The 20,459-nt window shown below is 41.9% G+C and overlaps 1 protein-coding gene across 3 annotated transcripts in view; it reads left to right on the forward strand.

Moving 5' to 3' along the window:
- The window catches only part of EPHA4 (EPH receptor A4), a 141,621-nt gene that overhangs the window by 102,073 nt on the left and 19,089 nt on the right, over window positions 1-20,459 (forward strand). For all 3 annotated transcript variants that reach the window (XM_073878125.1, XM_025886907.2, XM_073878122.1), the window contains exons 6-12: window positions 2,590-2,714; window positions 3,757-3,916; window positions 5,075-5,186; window positions 13,631-13,689; window positions 15,519-15,632; window positions 15,892-16,077; window positions 20,068-20,129. In XM_073878125.1, coding sequence (XP_073734226.1) covers window positions 2,590-2,714; window positions 3,757-3,916; window positions 5,075-5,186; window positions 13,631-13,689; window positions 15,519-15,632; window positions 15,892-16,077; window positions 20,068-20,129 — 818 coding nt within the window. The remainder of the gene's footprint in view (window positions 1-2,589; window positions 2,715-3,756; window positions 3,917-5,074; window positions 5,187-13,630; window positions 13,690-15,518; window positions 15,633-15,891; window positions 16,078-20,067; window positions 20,130-20,459) is intronic.

A 20,459-nucleotide genomic window follows, 5' to 3' on the forward strand; every position in this document is an offset into this window, starting at 1 on the left:
TTTTTTTTTTTTTTTTTTTTTTTTTTTTTTTTTTTTTTTTTTCCAGACTGGTGTTCTTTGTACCAGAGAAGGTAAGACGCTCTCCTTAGAGGGAGGAATGGCTGCCATGTTCGACTACAGGGCAGTTGCATGTTGTAGTAGGTATATTTCGCCACCTCACTTGGTCATGGATTGCTTTTGTCACCGTGGCCTGATAAAAATGCTTTTCTGAAAGAGATCTGTCCAGAAAGAATTCAGACATGACAGCCCCACAACACAATACCTTTGGGATTTAGAACTATTCTACTTTACTTTTTCATCTCATGTTCTTCCCTTTTAATGGCGGCCGAGTCAGAGCACACATGGTTGGTTTATTTACACGTTTGTGCATATGGATTTTTCCAAGTAGGGCTGTATTAGAAATAGTCTATCAGTTACCACGATTATATGGTGGACGCACTGCCTGCAATATTTTGAGGACTTCAGTTGAGTTCATATTCCCCTTGAATGGGCACAGGAACACTGCTGTTCCAACTTCTAAAATGGAAATCAGATTCATTGCCCACATGCAGCAGTTTAGTGATAACCCAGCCAGAGAGAAACCGGCTTGGTTAAGCAGTGCACCCCAAGGGCAGCCAGGCAGTTCTTTCCTGAGGAATCTGTTGATTACCAGAATCTGAGCCAGACCATTTCTGAGAGAAAGTCCACTGTGTAACTTTATGATTCCCCCCCCACCCCATCCTCTGCCGCTTTCTTTCGAAAATCCTCGCTTTTCGATTGCACTTCCCAATCCTGAACATCAGAGTTTAAAGAGCCCCTTTTTATGGAGTATACGCTAAAGTGCTCTGTTAGACAATATATTTATTACCTGGAGCAAAATAGCTTTTCATAGCCAGGCAACTTTCTTAGCCCTCTTGCTTCCTCTGTATTTGGGAGAGTCATTCCTTGCGTTTTGCTGGACCATGGTTCCGTTTCAACCAGTAAGGAAAGAGAGAGAGAAAGTGTGTGTGTGCATGTCTGTGGGTGTGTGGGTGTGTGTGTGTGTTGGGGGAGGGAAGCCTTAATGCAGCTAATGAGCACATTTCCGTTTTTCATTTTCTTCAGATGTTCAGTGGCTTCCATATGTCTGAAGCATGCAGCTCTGTTCATCCAGTTTGGTATTACTAACCTTGGGGTTGCCTTTGATGGAGGACATATGTATCCACTGTATCTTTCGCTTGTGCTTATGCCTGAGATTCAATCTGGAATAGCTTTGGGGGAAAAAGAGTGGGAAAGAGAAATAGGGCAGGGGACGTGGGCGTGCGTGCGTGCCCGTATGTGCCCATGCCATCTTGAAGTACCCCCAACAGAGATGCCAGGCTGTCAAATAACCTCCAAGAGGTGCTCCCTGATTGATTAACTTCAGCTGGAAGATTCCCTGTGACTAGGGTGTGTCTGGTTGCTTTCCTTTCCATCAGTACATACCTCTCGGATACGGTCAAGCATGTTTGAAGTTAGTCCCAATCCATTTTCAGTGACAATTTATTTTACTTTTCTCTTTTTTTCCTCCGAGTTAGGGTTTGGCAGGTGTGTGTGTGTGTGTGTGTGTGTGTGTGTGTGTGTGTGTGTGTGTGTTGGGAAAGAGCAGGAGGATGACCTGACACTATGCTGTTGTTCTTCAGTGGCCATTTTGTGATGATTTCACATATTTCCACAATTTGGTCAATTGAGGGAGACCCCCTAATCTCTGGTTCTACAGACCAGCTTTGTTAGGTAAGATTACAGATTTCATTGACTGCTCCTCTTCTCCCTGGAGATGGCACATTTGTGTCATTGTCAGTCCGAGCAGAACTGGACCATAGCTGGAGACGTGACCATCGCAGTGAAGAAGAGGGCAGCCTAGTTTTAGAAATCTCAAGGACTCCTGAGAACACAGCCGATAGAGGACTGCTTTTGTGTCTTTCTTAGTGGACAGAAGAAAGTTTACTACTTAACAGGCAAAAGCAATATCTCAGCTTTTGTAAAAATAGCTTCAAAATGTCACACGTGTCCAGAGAGAGCATCATTGTTTTATTCGTGTTCTTCATTATTTGCATCACGGTGTCAAACTGAAAACTTAGCTACAATTGAGCAGTACTTTTATTTATATTGGAAAGGATAGAAATTGTTCTCATTTCCTACAGTCCCCTGGGAGGAGTTGCAAATTCTCCTGCTTGTATAAAATTAAAGACCAGTAAGATGACCACTTGTAAACTTCGGAGGTAGGAGGAAATGCCGTTTTACTGAGCTTAAAAGGAGGTCTTCCAGTGGATTTCATGGCTTGCAAAACACAAAGAAGGTAGCGTTCTCTATAGATTTTGTGAGGAACGGCTGCAGGTGTGGCTGCAGGTGCTGTGGAGGTGATGCTGTAGGCTTTTACCTCAGAGAGTATCTTTCTAAGACAAACCCTATACCAACATATTGGAGACAACCATAAAAACGGTATGCTTTTGTACTGGGGAAGACTTGACATGGGGATCTGGGAAGACAAGATAATCCTTCACACTTTTCTGAAGCAAAATGAAATTGTTGCTTGCTACCACCACTGTTTTTTTTCCCCCTTTTGTTTTTTTGTTTGTTTTTTCCCAATAGCACCATCATCCATTGCTTTGGTCCAGGCGAAAGAAGTTACAAGATACAGTGTTGCTCTGGCTTGGCTGGAACCAGATAGACCCAACGGGGTGATCTTGGAGTATGAAGTCAAGTATTACGAGAAGGTATGACTTGAATGAGCAAGCTTCTCTTGCTCGTTCTCTTCTCTTCTCCTTTGCCTTCCCTCCCTCCCCCTTACCCTCCTTTCTTTCCTTCTCTCCTTCCCTCCTTTCTTTCTTTTTCTGTTTAGTTTTTAGCCAGTTATATATAAATCCAGAATACCAGGGAGTCTCAAAACCAAAAGCATTTTGTTCCCCAGTCGAATCCAGTTATGAATGTTATGTATTAAGTTGGTTATCATGAAAAATAGGAAAAATACATTGTGTTCTAATATAACCATTTTTTCTTTCTAGTAATGGAAATCAAGATAACTAAGAGGTTCTTGTATATAAGCCTTCTATCAGTGAGAGTGACTCATAAAAGTCGAAATAATGATCTGTTTAAGTAGATCACTGCTATTCAGAATCAAGGTGTGGGTTTTGATGACTTTTAATAGAAAATCAGGGAAGGAAAATTACATTTTTCAGCCTCCTAAAGTTATAGAAAGACATTAGTTTTACAAATAACTTGTCTCTCTTAAAGGACAGAATTCTGAAGAGAGCCATTTGCATTCGAGATTGTCTAGAAAATGAACAATTGACTTCTCTTTCTTTCTAAAGATCATCACTTATTGGCTTCCTTATTAAAAGCAAAAAGGGGACAGGACTTATTTTTCACTGAAACCAGATTACAACATTTTTGACATTTTCTAGAAGGAAAATAGAAAAAGATGAGAGACCTTCTTATGGTTATTTCTGTTAAATTGCTGGCTGTGGAGTGAGAAAAGCCACCAACCATCATCTGATTTCCTTTTTTAAAAAGAGCATAAATAGAGATCTGCATATGGTCAGTGTCAACAGTGATCACACCCAAACTCCACGTGTCCTTCAGCGTCCAAGATGTTACAATGGTACTTCCAACATTGAAGAGAATAGGAGGTTTAGAGCTTATCAATCTCTATTTACTTTCAACTTCTAAGGACACTGGCTTGGTTCCTTTAATTATGTGCCTAGAGTAAGTGGGGATTTATTTTGCCACCTTCCCTAATTTTATCATCCCATGATGCAGGATCAGAATGAGCGGAGCTACCGCATTGTCCGGACAGCTGCCAGGAACACGGACATCAAAGGCCTGAATCCTCTGACTTCCTATGTGTTCCATGTCCGAGCCAGGACAGCAGCTGGCTACGGAGACTTCAGTGAGCCACTGGAGGTCACGACCAACACAGGTACCAACTTCTGAGGCCCTTTTTACAGTCCAGGTGAAATCTAAGTAGCTGTACCTAATTTCTGGTTAGGCGAACATTCTATTGACAACGAACACGGTTTGAAATGACGATGTCTGCAACTTAGAAAAGCTCATGCTCTTTAGAGAAGAGCATTTTCCATATTACCTAACCTGTCTATGCATGTGATTAGAAAATGTTTTCTTCTTTTTCTTATTTTGAGTCTTCTATTGATCATGGAAAAATGGGATTGATAAGCGGACGAATTGAGAGTTGCATAGCTATCTTAAAGGAGGTAGGAAGTTTTCTCCCTGGGAAGAGTAAAGAAGGGACGAAATTTATCTTCTTTTATTTATTTCTAGGAATCTGTTTAAATCAAGTCAGATCAGTGTTTTTTTTCTTTTTAAGAGCCTTTGGACAAGCATATCAACTCTCTCAACATTGTGAGTTGGACTGATTGACTTGAAAATGTTAACAAAGGACATGCCCATTGAATGAGCGGTTTACATAAGATGGCTCCACCTATGTAATTAACAAACTGAAATTGAGCTTAACTGGATTAAGGAGATAGTGGAGAAGAAGCTTCAACGTCAGTTCTAGAAAGTCATTTTCTTCATGAATTATTAAATAAAGTAAGACTAAAAAAGCAGAAGAGAAAGTACTCTAGGATTGAATCTGATGGGGTTTGACATTTTTGGGGGGATATTCCTGGAAGGCTTCAAGGAGGAAGTGGCTTCTGGTCTGGTCAATAATGGGCAGGTTTTGGATCAATTTGGGGCGGGGGGATGTGGGCAGGTATTCAAAACTGCTTGTCCTTTTTGAAATTTCCAAGTGTCTTTCTCACTAAGGAATGCATCCAATCATTCAATGAGTTAGGGATGAAACTAGAAATGAAAAGAAGAAAAAGCAATGAGTGGTAATGTTTACCAGAGGATTTAGTAAGAGTCTTCTGGTTGAAGTTCTTCATACAAATACATAAAAGACAAGTCTTCATCTCATTAAGGCTGTCTTAGAAATGCTGTCGCATAAGTACTTATCAAAGGGCAAAAGAGGCTGTGAGCCTTCCCAGTGGCTTCGGAACGCTGATACTCGTGACCCAGTCAGAAGTTCTAGCTCGTCGGACCTTCCCAGAGGTGATCCTTGTGTAACTGTCTTTGCCAGTGCCTTCCCGGATCATTGGAGATGGGGCCAACTCCACCGTCCTTCTGGTCTCAGTCTCGGGCAGTGTGGTGCTGGTGGTCATTCTCATCGCAGCTTTTGTCATCAGCAGGAGGTAAGCCCTTAAGCCCCTCACTGCCCACCGCCCCCATCCCAGTTTTTATGAGGGAGCTTTTTGTCTCCTCCCAGCAAAGCTGAGGCTTTTGATTAGCATCATAAATAGGGCATGTGCAGGGCCAGCTCCTTCCTCTTGGCTTTGATCTCCCCACACCCCTACTGGAGCTGGACTGGCCCCAGTGGCAGCCCTCACAGCTGAGAGTCCTGGAAAGACCCAGCTATTTCCTGGAAACCCAGCTGAAAAGCAAGCCAATGAGAGCTAGATTCTCTAAGCTGTAAGGTGTTACATTTATACCTCTCTTAAGCTTAGACTTAACTGCCAAAGGCAAAAAAAGAAGCCATATAAAACTTGGGTCCAAAATTTAAGCTCTGCCATTTGTCAGCTATATTACTTAAACTCTTTGAATCTTTTTTTTTTCCTCTTTTATAAAGTAGGGATAGAGGATCTCAGAAGATCTGCCTCTAAGAGTTACTGACAGGAGAATTTTGATAGGTAAAGTAGCTAATCTAGCACGCAGTAAGTGCTTCAACTCGAGTTTGGTTAATAATAATTGCAACCAAAGCAAATAATTGGGTGCTGCACTCAGTCTTCTTTCAGGAGAGGCCATCACCATTTCTAGAGAGTTTCTATTAAGCACGCTGTGAACATGGCATTGTTCTTGGAAATGAATCTAAAACAGCAGATTACTTAATTCTGTGAGAGTCTACAATCTAACCTGATACTTGAAAACCAATCTAGAAAAGAAAGAGAGAAATAAAAATGGCTTGGCAGCCTATTTTTTTGAACTAGTTTTCCTTATTGTTGTTGCCCCCATCTGCTTATTAACACTAGTCAGAGGCTCCAGAGGAATGGGGTCAAGGAGGGACAGCCACTCATCTCCAGTATGTGCCCACATCTAGGCTTCTCCAACCTTCACTCCCCTGTGCCATCAACTATTTCACAAGGTGGGGCTTTTGGCAAAAGAAAGGCAGAACCCGCAGACATCAAAATGATCCTCTTCAATGTAAACTTTTTCCCATTACAGAAGAGGAACATGATACTCAGGAAAACGTAACACTTGTCTAGGGTCATGAGTTTCCCTCAGTGGGAGAGCTACTACTGGACACCCAGTAGCCATGCTCAGCTCCCTGGCCAATGTCTGCTGTGTCCTCTCTCTCTGCCCCTCCTTTTGGTGATCTCACTGATGTCACAACAATGCTTCTGGCTCTTGCCACTGGCCTGAGCAAGCCATCAGGCTCTGTGCTCACTTTGTGGTGCACTGTAATTAGGGTGATGACTGTATATCCTAATTTTGCCAGGATGGTCTCAGCTGTCACACGTATCTATTAATATCATGCCTCCCCTCTCCCATGCTCCAAAACGTACTGGAATTATAGAAATCAATCTTGGTCGCTCTAGTGCAGTATGCAGCAAGAGCTCATTGTGTGCAGGCACCACCTACCTTTGTCATTGTGTTTGTTCTTTTTGGTGCAAAGTCTATCGCTGTGTGTTTGATTAGAGCTGTGAGTTCCAACCTGAAGAAGGGAAATCCACCGTGAACACTTCTCCCTATCGCTGGACTGCACACATAGAACATCCATAGACACGCCCACTGCACCCTTATAGCTCAGTCTTGGGAGACTCTAATTTGGCCTAAACAGAATTTGAATTTCAAGTATTCTTTCCTGTTCTGGCATTTGATTTTGGAAGTCAGTCAGGATGGACCTCTTTCTCGTCCATTGCCTTTTGGTTTTGCGTACGTACACATGCTAGGCACACAAACACAGGGGAAGGGGATGCAATCAGGTATATCCATCTGAGAGTGGGGGCAGGAGCAGGGCTGGAGACTTCGTGGAAATTACATGGCTTTTGTTTTCATTATTATGTATTTCTGTGCCTGAAAATTTTACAGTATATATCAATACAATTTCATCACAGAAGAAAGACGTTTAAAAGTCTAAAACTAGGGAAAAAATTCTTAATTACCTCCACGTCGAAATAATCTTTGGCTAAAATCCAGCACCATATGATGCTTAGAACCATTTGAGGGAACATTTGTTTGCAGAAAGTGGGTCTCATGTTGTATCTCAACCTTCTCTTTGATGTTGAAGGGAAGCTTTGTCTACTTGTCCAGCTTTTCTTTAGAGTTACTTTTTTTTTCAAGTTACCTTAAATATACCAGTGAAACCAGAATAATTAGGAATAAATCACCTCATTATAAGTTTCTTTCAGATGTTCCACTTTGACAAAAAGAAAGCAAAAGCCCAAGAAAATGTAATGGGAAGACGAGCTTATTAAAAAGCTTGTAGCTATAGGAAATAGAATTGCACACTTGATGACTTAATTTTCTTTCTGCTTCTATTGATCACTTTAGTCTTTAAGGCAGAATTGATAGGAGGATGCATCGGATTTCCAATTATGAGTCCCCACCTTAGAGAATTGAGCCTGTCGAGTTACCCAGCGATGATTCTTGTCCCTTCTCCCCCATTAAAAAAAAAAAAAAGTCACTTCCCAAGGCTGATAAACACTGCTTGGTGATTGGTCCTCAATGGATCACTTTTTAGAAAATGAAATGTCAACCCCTTGCCCTCCTATTGATTCTTCTTTAGTGTCGGCCATAAAGCTGTCATGGGAAAGGCTGCCTGGAGCCAGGTAGCTGACAGGCTTTGCCGCGGCTGATGCACACTCAGCTGATTCTTCTCCGCATGCTGGCTGTATGTGCTGTCACATTGGACTACAGATGTTTAAATGTGACAAGAACAGGTGAAGAGAGAGGAGACAGGAAGTGCGGACAGAAGTCTGGTCCTTGCTTTAAGTGCGAGTACAAATGAAAGGTGGTAAATGGCACCCCAAATAATCTTGCCAACTCTCTGGGAAGGCAACAAATGGAACACTCTGGCCTGGAAAATGATAGGGTTGCTTCTCGCCCTTGAGAGCCATGGAAAGTTGAGACAGAGGGGCTCCCTTATAAGGTGATTCCCCTCCAACTGAGTCCCACCAGGGGATGGAGTATGAGTTTTTTTTTTTCAGAAGCAGAGGACAGGGACCCACACAGTGAGAAAAGTTTCAACCCTCCTGATTACCTCAAAGAAAAATCTGTCTGGTGCTAATTTGTCATTTAGGAAAGAGGAAACGGCCTCGGGCTCACAGCTGGTATCTTGCTAGATTTTTTTTTTTTTTGATAGCGATTGTTTCATTTATTTCATTATATCTTCTTTATACTGAGAAGCCTCAGCTTTAGGCAAGCCAGGGTAATCTCCATTTTTTTTCAACGAGAAGAAAGCTTTTTCCTTTTGGCCGACTTGGATGTGTTGTAAACATTTGGGGATCTCAGTGAAAGAATCCAACTCCCACATTTATTTTTATTTATATATTTAAAATGATATACAAAGCAAGTTGACTTAAGACCCATTATATGTTTTTACCACCCACATCATGTTAGGCAAATTCACTTACTTTTTTTTTTTTTTTTTTTTTTGAGAGCGAGGGAACAAGAGCAGGGGGAGTGGCAGAGGGAGAAGCAGACTCCCCCACTGAGCAGGGAGCCCGATGTGGGGCTTGATCCCGGGACCCTGAGATCATGACCCGAGCCGAAGGCAGACGCTTAACCGCCTGAGCCACCCAGGCGCCCCGACAAATTCACTTACTTTTTTTTTTTTTTACAAGCATCTACAATCAGTGTACTCCCTCATCCCTTGATGTGTAATTCAGCTTTCTGGGCACACAATTGTACTTGCTATTGGGTTGTTCAAGTGTCATACCCTTTGTACTTACATGATGCTGTCCCTAGAAAGTTTATCCCAGACCATGTCTGTACATTCTCTCAGTGGCATATGGCACCACGTCCCCATACTCCTGTCGGTATCTATCTGTGGTCTCCACCGTGTAACCACTTTATTGCTTTCTAAAGTGATTTTGAAAGGACTGTTAAGAGCGACATCATAAAATGCAATGATAAGGTCATAACCTCCGGGACTAATGAATGAATGCGTTCCATTTCCCTGGTCCCCTGCCCCTTTATAAATGATTTCATCAGGTTGTCCCAAACGCGATTAATCCCGGTTGCTTGAGGCCAGTGTGTCTTCCCCAAATACTATTCTACTGTGCAAGAAAAACTTTTGAAAGGACTAGAACATAAGACGAGTTTCTCATTTCTAAAGCACAGTTTGGTGATGAGAGACAAGTATTGCCTGAAAACCAGGCATAGAGGATTGCTGCTGGGTTTTTGTTATGTCCGTTTATGTTAGGGGACATTGTACCCATTTTACTCGAATTAAAGAAAAAGAAGTGAATTGATTTTAAGAAAAAAAAATGAGGTGGTTGTGGTAAAATTTGTGAAGAAGGACACAAAAGACCCCTGTTCAGGAAACTACCTCATTCTCACACTGGTACCTTCTCTACTGGGAACCTGGAGAGCAGGTTAAACAATGAACTAAACCAAGGTCACACAGCCGGTTAGTTGCCTGATCGGGACAGGAGCCCAACTTTCCTGACTTCCAATACTGGCACAGTTGATTCTAATGTCTTCTGAACTGAAAAAACGGATCTATATCTAAAGCCCACACTGACCATACTAGCGGACCAAAATTTCAGGAGTCTCCTCGGTGCCGTTGGTAGCCCTGATAATCTGTGAATTGCTGTGCCGATCGAATGCACGCTATAAAGTCAGACTTTGTGAGTTGGTTTTGTCTTCGTCTGAAGGCTAAGCTTTTCCACTTTGGAGCTAACTGTTCATGTAATGCGAAAACAGTTACCATTCAGTCTGTATCCATCTTCCCTGGTGTCCTAATTGGAATATTATGATCACATAAGAATGAATACACTCCAATGTTAGCCTAAATTGGCTCCGATGAAGTCATGTGAATTCATACAATTAGGGGGCAGATGGTACTGCAGGAACATTTCTAAACAACTTGCGTGCAATTGTACGGTTCATTTCCACCCATTTCAAAATGTTGCCTGTGAAGAACATTTAGACATCATTTGGTGCAAGAACAATGACAGCTTAAGGAAGGGGAAAGAAGGATGGCTTCTATGAATCTTCACGGGTGATGCCATTAAACGCTGGAAAGGGTCCTCCTGGAGCCGTGCTAGTTATTACATTGCTTTATCTTCTTTAATCTGCACTTTAGCTGAATAAATTACTTACCTTTTACTAATTAGTTTTGGAACAGTGAACCACATCAATCAAATCCATCCACTTGATCAAGGAAAGTTAGTATTTTAATAAAAGCGGGGTTTGTGCTGGGCCCCTGCCACGCTCCCCCTCCAGTGTTTTGTTTGTGTTTTTGAATAGTCAAGGTGCCAGAAGGACACATTAGTTGGGAGGGCAGGGCTCAGGGCTCACGCTGTTCCTCCACAATGCCTGCTAATACCCTGATTCCGTCCGCCTTTGACCCAAGCTGGGGAGGGCTCAGCTCCCACTTGCAGCTTCACCTGCCGGGGAGGCTCCTCCCTCTCACTCCTGCAGATGAACGGTCCCTTGCTTCCTTCTGGAGCATTCACTAACAAGCCATTCCCCTCCCACCCTGTTTTAATCAGCTTGCCCTCTAGTCCCAGTAATTAGAAAATCTTCCACAAAGGTTTCCTTCTGCCATTCAGGTGATCCGCCCGTGGAGGTCAATTTAGAGTTAGCCCTTCTTTAGGCCATGTGGCATCCTCCAGCCTGGCTGACCAGCTTCAATGGGCTTCTTTCTTGGGACAATAACGGACACATTGTCCTCCCCTGAGCCAAGGAGAAAGGGTCATCAGGTGACAAAGGTAGAGCGGAGCTTAGGCATTTTAGTTTCCAATGTCTTCTGAAAAAGCTAATAGGCTACCATTAGTGTTTGAACAGTGATTCCTTGTGTTTCTTTTCCAGCATTTTCTGTACTCCTGGAGGGTCCTCTCCGCCAAGTAACACTGCAAATCAAGAGGTTTCTTTAAAAATAACACCTTCGCCTCGTGTTTAATTCCTCCTCCTGTGTTTAGAAGTCTGAGGAGGGGATGGGCGTGTCGGCCTTATAGTTAATGATCCCTGCCATTTTGCATTTCCTCTGGCTTCACACATATTTAATGGATGACAGATAACTGCCCTCCTGGGCAGCTGGAGGCCCTTGTTTCTGTTGGTCTATTACAGGGTCTTTGACAAACTCACTGGCATTTTAAAGTTGGTACCAAAGCTCTCCTGCTCAATGCATTGTTTTGCTTCTCTAAAGGAGAGACGTTCAAATCAGCATTGGAGATCTAAAGTGGTTCAAGAGATATACTTGTAATTTTAGATAATGCTTTTAGGAGCTCTGATAAGATACAATCGCTCAGGCTGGCAGGACCCTATCACACCCCTGGGACCCAGCCACGCGTTTCCCTGACATAAAATCTTGTTTTCATAGTTCCTGACCTTACACTCATATTTCCTTTAAAAGGGGAAGGGGATGGGGAGGGCTGAAGGGGACTACATCTTTCAGACAAAGGTTCGGTTTCAGGACATTTCAATGTGTTTCGTTTCTTTGATGAACCAGTGGATTCTGAAAGCAGCGGCATCCAGTTTAAGTGGATTTACTGATATAAAATGTAGTATTACTTATAATAATCTCATCAGAGATCTTGGTGTAAGTTCATCTGTACTATGAGAGGCATGTGAGATTGCAAGCAGATCGGGGCAGGCGCACTCCTCTCCTTGCTAAGAGTGTCGTGGGGCAGCCGCGGGCCCCCCTGCCTCACCTATACAGTGGGACTGAGTGTGTGTCTGTCTGCCTGCCTACTTCCCTGGGCTTGCTGGGAAGATGCAATAATAGACAGGATGGCTCTTTAAAAAGTTAAAAGCAAAGTAAAAAGGCAAGCTATTATTTGGGACTGCATTCCACACACTTGGCAGGTTAACTTGAGTGACTGAATCACAACCAAGCTGATTCCTGCTTCGTAAATAGTTGGGGGAGGGCAGGATAATGTGTACAGAGCACCTTGGAAAGTTAAATGCAGTGTGAAAGTGCAAGGTATTATTACTTGCAGGGAAATGATACCCATGGAGGGTCATCTGCAGACAGTCCGGCGGGATGTGGGTATGGTGCTTCGGCTCCTCTCTGGTCGCCCCTCGCGGCCCCGTCCACTTCTCTGCTGTTCTTTCTTCTACACGATCATCTCACCCTTCTCTGCTTGTTCGGAGTTCAGGGGTTCAGGTTTCCAGAATCTGATGGGGCCGCACTGTCAAGATGCTCTGTGGCCTGGCGGGGATCTTGGGTCAGCTTCCTCATCTGCAAGAGTCTTGGCTTACCTCGTCTGTGGAGCTCCTAAAAAACACGAGAGGAATGCCAATGTGAACTTTACATTTTGGACAGAAACATAAATGTACACATTTTATTCACTTATTTGACCTCATCTTCCTAAACTTTAGAAAGCTGTAGTACCAACTGAGTTGATTTTTTGATTCACGTAGGTGACATAAACGCATACACGTATATATATATGCATCAAGATTATTGACTTAAGATTTGTATGTATTCAAGATTTCTGATTCCCAAGACTTTTATGACACCCAAATCTCATTTCTTTTTTTTTTTTTTTCTCCAGAGAGGGTGAGTGACAGAGGGACAGAGGGGGAGACAGAGAGAGAATCTTAAGCAGATTCCCCAGTGAGCGTGGAACCTGACAACAGGCTCAGTCTCACAACCCTGAGATCATGACCTGAGCCGAAATCAGGAGTCGAACGCTTAGCCGACTGAGCCATCTAGGCGTACCACCCCCCACCCAAATCTCATTTCTTTATGACATTTAGAACAGAATGCCAATGGTGAGACCATACACCATTTCTTTGGAAAAAGAGAATTTGGCTACAAATGGAAACTTCTCATTTTTACTCTTGCAAGTTTTCTGCGAACTCTTAAGGAACGTAATCCAGTAAAAAGCAAATATTTACCTTTTAAATTTTCATTAATAATTTAGGAGTTTGTAAGCAGCAGCTGAAACCAATAACCACAAAACTGTTGTTTTAAGAATATCATCTAATATGCTAATGAGTCTTTTGTGGTAGTGGTTATTGTGGTTAGAGCAACAGGACTGTTACCTATCAATACCAGGAACTGAATACTACTGCCATTTGATTTCTGCAGAATTCGCCCATGGAAACTTACTTTAATTCAGAATAGGTACGGGAAAATTAGCCAGTCTGTCTTAAGATAGATAAATTTCTTAAGATAAGATAAATTTATTCTCGAGATTTGAAATTATGTTATAAAATACTTGCTTTATCACCTCAGGTTAGTATTGTGGTTAAGAGCAGAAACTCTGGGTTCTGACTGCTTGTGCTTGAAATATCATTCACCACCAAAGTGACAGTTATTCACCTTATTATTTTACTTCCCATAAACCTCAGTTTACTCATCTGTGAAATATGCACAGTGTATTTGCCTGACCTATGGTAGCAAAGAATTTATGGCATACAACTTTTGAAAATAATTGTGTGGTTTTTTTTTAATTTTTAATAGACGGAGTAAATACAGTAAAGCTAAACAAGAAGCAGATGAAGAGAAACATTTGAATCAAGGTACAAAAATTGGATTAAAAATAATTTTATTTTTAGAGCGTGTCTCATGTTTTCAGTTTAGAAATGCCTACATTAAATTCACATGACTATTAATATTATAGTCCTCCCATGGAATTATCTAAATAGTGGGCTTAAAGGGTATCCAACTGAAATAAGTGATTTGGGATTGTTTCAAGTGAGATTGAAGATGGGGGTTGGGGGAACTCCTTTAGAGTCTTCTTTTCCCTTATTTTATTCTCCACCCTGGAAAGTATTGGTCTTGCTGGCTTATTTTTGTAGGTAGGTGGCAAGGCTTAACTGGTCAGTTTTTCTTGTGTTATAAGATAAAATTTGGGCGGAAGAAAAGAATTCCAGGAATGAACAGTAATTGCTCCAACCCCAAGAATATTTGCTATGGCGTTCAGGACTCCTAATATTTCTTCAGTGTACTCTGGTTATTTGGGGGTCGAAGAAAATATTTGAGAACCGGCCCTAGAAGACTTGAGCAAGATAGAAGACTCTTAAATGGACAGTTGTTGTTGCCTCTCCTGGAGCACCATCCAGTAGAAACTTCTGAGATGGTGGTGGTCTCTGTCTGCATCATCCAGTACATTAGCCAAGAGCCACATGCACTATTATTTGAAAAGTAGCAGGTGTGAATGAGAAAGTGAATTTTAAATTTATTTAATTTTAACTAACTGATATTTAAATAGCAATTTATGGGTAATAGCTACCCTATTGCACCGCACAGGGAGATAGAAGGAAGAGAGGGACCAGGGGTAGGAAGAATGATCTTGAGAAAGAGTTTCTTGGCTACAGCACATAAAGTCATAAAGGATATGGGATATCTGACAACCTTCTATTTATTCACCTTGTTTTCTTTTCAAAACCATATTTTTAAAATTTGCATGTGGTATATATTTTTAAAAACAAATGACTTTTTTTTTTTTTTTTTGAGATGAGGACAAAACTGACAGTTCTGGAAAATCAGGGATTAGGTCAAGTAGTGCCCTGCACCCTCTCTCTGCCCCAAAGCCATAGGAGCTCTAGTAGGGAAAGGAGAGTTCCCAGTAATTACAAATGCTTCTTGTGCCAGACATCTCTGGGCTCAGTGCTCCACATTCTGAATTTAGGCTGCAAGTTGACTGTGGCGTTTGGCTGAATTACACTTCCTGGTATTCAAACCATTCACAATGAGGAACAACATTTTCTTCAGCTGAATCTGCCAGATGAACTTCAATGTCTTTACTAACAGCACCTTCTTTTTAAAGCAGAATAAAAGTGCAGATCCAATACAGAGTTTATATTCTCCAGTCAGCTAGCTGGTATTATCCCTCTTGTCTATTTGAACCTAGCTTTAATCTTCATTTGTTAATTATTGGTCACATGCTTAATTGGTCCAGATATTGGACAAAATGGGGCACCGTGTAGACATGGACAGTTGAGAAAGAAAGTTCCAGTTACCTTCCCAAGAAAGGATAGCTGGAGATGGTGGGTAGGAAATGAGCAACTGATCTGGACAAACAGTATTCAGCCAACACCTTCCCAGTTTTCTTGTAGAGACTCTCTTTTCCTCCATGGGATGAGTTGTTTCTCAGATTTCATCCTTGAAGTGTGAAGACATTACAGGAAGTCAGTAGATCTGTAGCCTCTTAAGTAGCTAACAATTCTTTGTTTACCCACTAATGAAAACCAGAGCAAGAATTTAAACATTTTCGTATGTTTGTGCTAAGTATTTTTGTCATGCCAAGAACACTTTTTGTACTGAGTATTTTTAGACCAGGACAACTTAAGTTTATTGGTGGTTTTTGAGAAGTGTTCAGCCATCCTATCGCATGTTTATTGCTTAGGTGTTAGAACTTACGTGGATCCCTTTACATATGAAGATCCCAACCAAGCGGTTCGAGAATTTGCCAAAGAAATCGACGCGTCCTGCATTAAGATTGAAAAAGTCATAGGAGTTGGTAAGTATCTGAATGTCTCTTGAATAAGCCTATTTTCTTTGTAGATATTAACTATACATATGTAGATTATACAAATGTGTATGAATGTATTGTATACACGTGTATATATGTAAATATCGGTGTACATGAAATTTCCTTGATCTATGTAAAACATTAACGCAGTGCCCAGCATATAAGAAGCACTCAACAAATGCTAGCTATTACTCTTTCATCTTGAATGTGCTTCTGGTCCATGGTTGACTCATTTTCTCTCCCAAAGGTGAATTTGGCGAAGTATGCAGTGGGCGTCTCAAAGTGCCTGGCAAGAGAGAGATCTGTGTGGCCATCAAGACCCTGAAAGCTGGTTATACAGACAAACAGAGGAGAGACTTCCTGAGTGAGGCCAGCATCATGGGACAGTTTGACCACCCGAACATAATTCACTTGGAAGGCGTTGTCACCAAATGTATGTGGGTCGCTCCCTTTACAAAGCCAAGTTAGAAGTTACTGGCAAATTAAACACACATTTTCTTTCCAGGGAAATGACAGATGGAGCAGACCCACTGATTGCTAATAGGAGGAAATCAGTGCAGGACAAGTCATTAATCTTGTAGTCAGCTCTCAATGGGTCTACGGTTTAGGCTGATTCCCTATTTCCAAGGCAGCTTGTGTGAGATTTTAGGGAAATTAATATTGCAGATTTTTGGTATGCCTCGCCATCTTTCAAACCTTCGCTAGACCAAACTGATTGTCACAGGGTAGGCGCAAGCAGATGGTAAGCAAAATAAAATTTAAGTACTTTTCATATAAACCACAACAAAACCTCGCCACACCTTGTGCTTGAAGCTTCAGCTCCAGATGCAGGGAGTGAATCTTGGAAATCTTTATTATATTGGGCGATTTGCTTGTCTGCTCTGCCTGATTTATGGCTTTTGCTGTTCAGCACCTATTTACAGTAACACCTGGATGAACCTTCCCTTTTTTTAGCCCATTAGCATTCGCTGAGCCTGTGAACCACGCTTCAGTTAAAATACGACACAGCTCAACAGATGCATTTTGTGAAGCAAACCCTGAACACATCTGTAAGGCTGGCTAAGACCAATTTATAAAGCACCACATGGATAGTTTAGCTGAAGCCGTTGCCATTGAACATGGCTCTGTTCCAGGAGCCGCGGTACCTCCTATTTGACTACAAGTCAAGGATCTTGTAAGCCCCAGGGCTATGTCTCCAGGAAGGCCAAGGTTCCTCTAACTTGATTCAAGGTGCCTATGAGAAGCATCCTCAATCAGCATGTGCAGAGTGGGTGAACTGGGGCCGGGGGGGGGTGGGGTAGATGGTGGAGAGGAGGGGAGGTTAAGGAGTCAACTTTGGACATGTGGTCTGGGGCAGAGCGGGGAAGTGAGACACAAGAGTCCATGACCTTTACTAAGAGAAAATAAGGAGGTTACTGAAAAGTGAGAGGAAGTGTATGTTCATTCAGAGGTCCTCGAACATACATCGGAATTCTGGAAAACTTGTTAAAATGGCTTCCTGGACCACACCCTCAGGTTTGATTCAGCAGGTGGGGTGGGGCAGTGAGTTCGCATTTCTAAAGCGTGGGAAGATAAACCAAAGCTGCGGTTCCTTAGGACCAGACTTAGAGACTCCTTGGCCCCATGACCAGAGAGACATGCCCATCAGCGCTACTGCTCATAACGGCACGAGGTCTTGACTAGTTGCTCAAACTGTCAGTTTCCTCATCTGTACAATAGAGATAAAAATAGAACTTGCCTCAGAAGGTTACTTTGGATGAAATATTTCCCGTATTTAGCATAATGCTTGGCAAATTTAAACAACAACAACAGAAAACTTCCCTAAGTGTTAACTGGTATTATTATGTCCTAAGAAGAACATCTTTCCCCATCTTCAGAATCCTTCAAAAACAGAACCTCGGTGCTAAGGGTATATAATTTTCTACCTAAGGTGAAGGCTATAATTAGCATAGAATAGCTCTAAATAGAGCTTTTTAAGATTAGTTTTACAGACAGGATATTTTTCTGTTGCCCGTGGCCTTCAGGGCTGCCCAGAGCCTTTCACTACTTTAATTGAAAGATAACATTCTGTTTAAATACTTCTGCAGGTCCATTTTCTCAAAAGGAGGCTCTGTTCAGCTTGGGGTGTTTTCCCTGCTGCAGACAGTGATTTTCATGTAGCACCTCTGCAGAAGAGAGAAGAAACAGGGGATCTTTGTATTAAAGTCCCACCGTGCCTCTAAAACCCGTAGCTATTACAGCTGTAACTGTTATAAACGACTGGATTCATTTGCATAATGCAGTTGTCACTGAATCAAAATGATTTAAAATTTCCACCAGAGGAATTGTCCCCCTCCCCCAACTCTGGCCTTCCCCACTGCACCCCTGCCTATTGCAGGGGGAGAGCCACATCCATCTCTGAGCCCAGCTGAGACCCATTTTATAAGCCCCTCTGCTTATGGAGACATTCATCTTTATTTCTCTTGGAGAGCTCATAAAGATTCTGACAAATGGATACTTTTAATAAACAGAAGAAGGAATGCAGAAAAATTATAAAGATGGTGCCAAACATCAGAGGAGGGAGGTATGAGGGTGCAAAGGTGACGTGGAAGCGTGTGAATTCATTACCAGCAGTTACTTGAGTCACTTTTTAAATTGACAGGGAGACTGTAAATTCTCTCCACTACTCTCCACGCCCCCCCCCCCCATCTTTTGGATCTTCTACTCTCTTATCCACACCTCTAGAGGGATCTGGTGAAATTGGAGTAGGTGTTAATGCAGGAGAGTCAACCTTTCTCATTAGTTGACAAAGTATCTTTTGATTGAGGTGGGTTCATTAAAACTCATTTAGATGTATTTGCTCTGTCTGTGGCCACAGATGTAGAGGGTAAAAGAATCTAAAAAGTAAGAGCTTCTTATGTATTACATTGAGGGAGGACAGAAAAGGTGTAGAGAGACCATGCCCTCCATCCAAGGGGAGAGACCGGAAGTGGTTTTTGTTCATCCTTTGGTCTACACTGAACTTTCCGGTTTTTCTGAGAGCTTTCATTCATCACTGAAAATAAAGTCTCCATGGTATTGTTTCCTCATCCAAAAGTTTTTACCTTGGAAAGATTTCTTAGACATGGCACCAAACACACAGTGGGGGAAAAAAAAGAAAGGTAACTTGGATGGCTTTGAAATGGAAAACTTCTGCTCTTCCCAATTTTTCCCTCTGAAATGAAGACATTTCCCCTCTCCCCCACATCAGAAGAGGGTCTGTTCTGGGTGGGAAAGGTATTAGTTTAGAATGATTACAGGAACTTTTCAGCAGTGGCATACCCTAGTCCATTTTTCCCGACTGAATGTCTAAGTCCAAATATTCCACAAGTATAGCAATGAAAGTGAATATTTTTGACTTATCAAACTAGCATTTTGTTTTCCTCCCAGGGAATCTTTTATGTTCTCTTTGCTTTAACCCATCCTTTAGTAAAATATGGAGGATTTATGCGCTCACCCCCACCCCTCCCACAAATACCATTTAGAAAGAAGGAATTTCAGACCTTGAGCCCATTGCCAGCAATTAAGAAACTAAAGAATGGTTCTTATTTCCTAAGTTCCTCAGAAAGAACACCAAAGTGAAATGAGAGGATTGTTTCCCCCCACTTCTCCCAAACCTTAAAATAATTTGTTCTCTTTATGGGGGTGGGGGGAACAGGTGAGGGGGAGCAAGAATGTTCTAGTACTGAATTAACTTTCTGTCTCAGATGAAATAATTTACTGAACCTTTTCTCTGAATTTTGTTGTTTGTTGTTACTGAGGTTGTCAGCTTAAGGGAGTAAATAGAATTAAGTTGTTTTTTTTTTATAGAAAGGAAAGGGAAAAGAAAGGGTACAGCTTCTGACCTGAGCAAGGCAGGCGGTCGGAGGTGGAGGGAGGGGGCCGTTAATACTGTGCAGGCTTGAGCTGTAAGGTGAGTCTGAGTCATGACCTATTCGGCGTAACTGCTCCCAGAAACTTGGGTTTCTCTAAATAAGTAAAAAATTTTCTCTGTCCATTGATTGCTTTAGCATCACACAAGTGGCTCTTCTGGGGACAAAATAAATTAATTATCCTAAAGATTTTTTTCGCCTTTACACAGGCCTCCCCATTTATCATCTTCCCCTTTTGCTTGAGAGAGCAATTATCCGTTCATGTGCTCCCTGGATACCGGAGACCACTTTAGTTAAAGACTTTGTCAACAAGCCACCCAAAGGGTTAACCTTCCAGATGGAATTTAAACCTACCCGTCCTTTTAATATTTGATTCCTAGCTCCCCACAGCTGAGGCATAAGCTTGGCTTGTTTTAATTAAATTAGATCGCACAAGACAGGTGTCTTGGCAGTAAAATTGTGCACAGGCCATTTTTATCTCATTAACTGCCGTGCTCATCAAGGGTTTGTGTTTTTCTTTCTGAAAACTCTAGGTAAACCAGTAATGATCATAACAGAGTACATGGAGAATGGCTCCTTGGATGCATTCCTCAGGGTACGTGACTACTTTATATTAAATCCAAGAATGTTGGTATTTAGAAGACTCTAACAGACTCCTTGTGTCCATTCTGTTTGGTTGTATTCATGGACTTTTTTAATGGGGCTAGGGAAGAAGAGGAGACATAGAGAATGATGTGATTTTTAAAGGCTATTAAATAATCCATGTTCAATGAAGGTAGTATTAGATTTATTCTTGCATTGCGGGCTGTTTGAGCTGTAGATTCATTAGAGTTGGATAATTTCCATCTACCACAGGAAGCAAACCCAGTTCCTAGGATACACTCTACTAAAGAATTAGTGACTTTGATCAGAAAGGCCCGGAAAT

This window comes from Callorhinus ursinus, unplaced genomic scaffold (assembly GCF_003265705.2).
Source record: "Callorhinus ursinus isolate GAN/ISIS: 27379988/994484 unplaced genomic scaffold, GSC_fseal_2.0 scaffold2, whole genome shotgun sequence".
Classification (NCBI taxonomy): domain Eukaryota; kingdom Metazoa; phylum Chordata; class Mammalia; order Carnivora; family Otariidae; genus Callorhinus; species Callorhinus ursinus.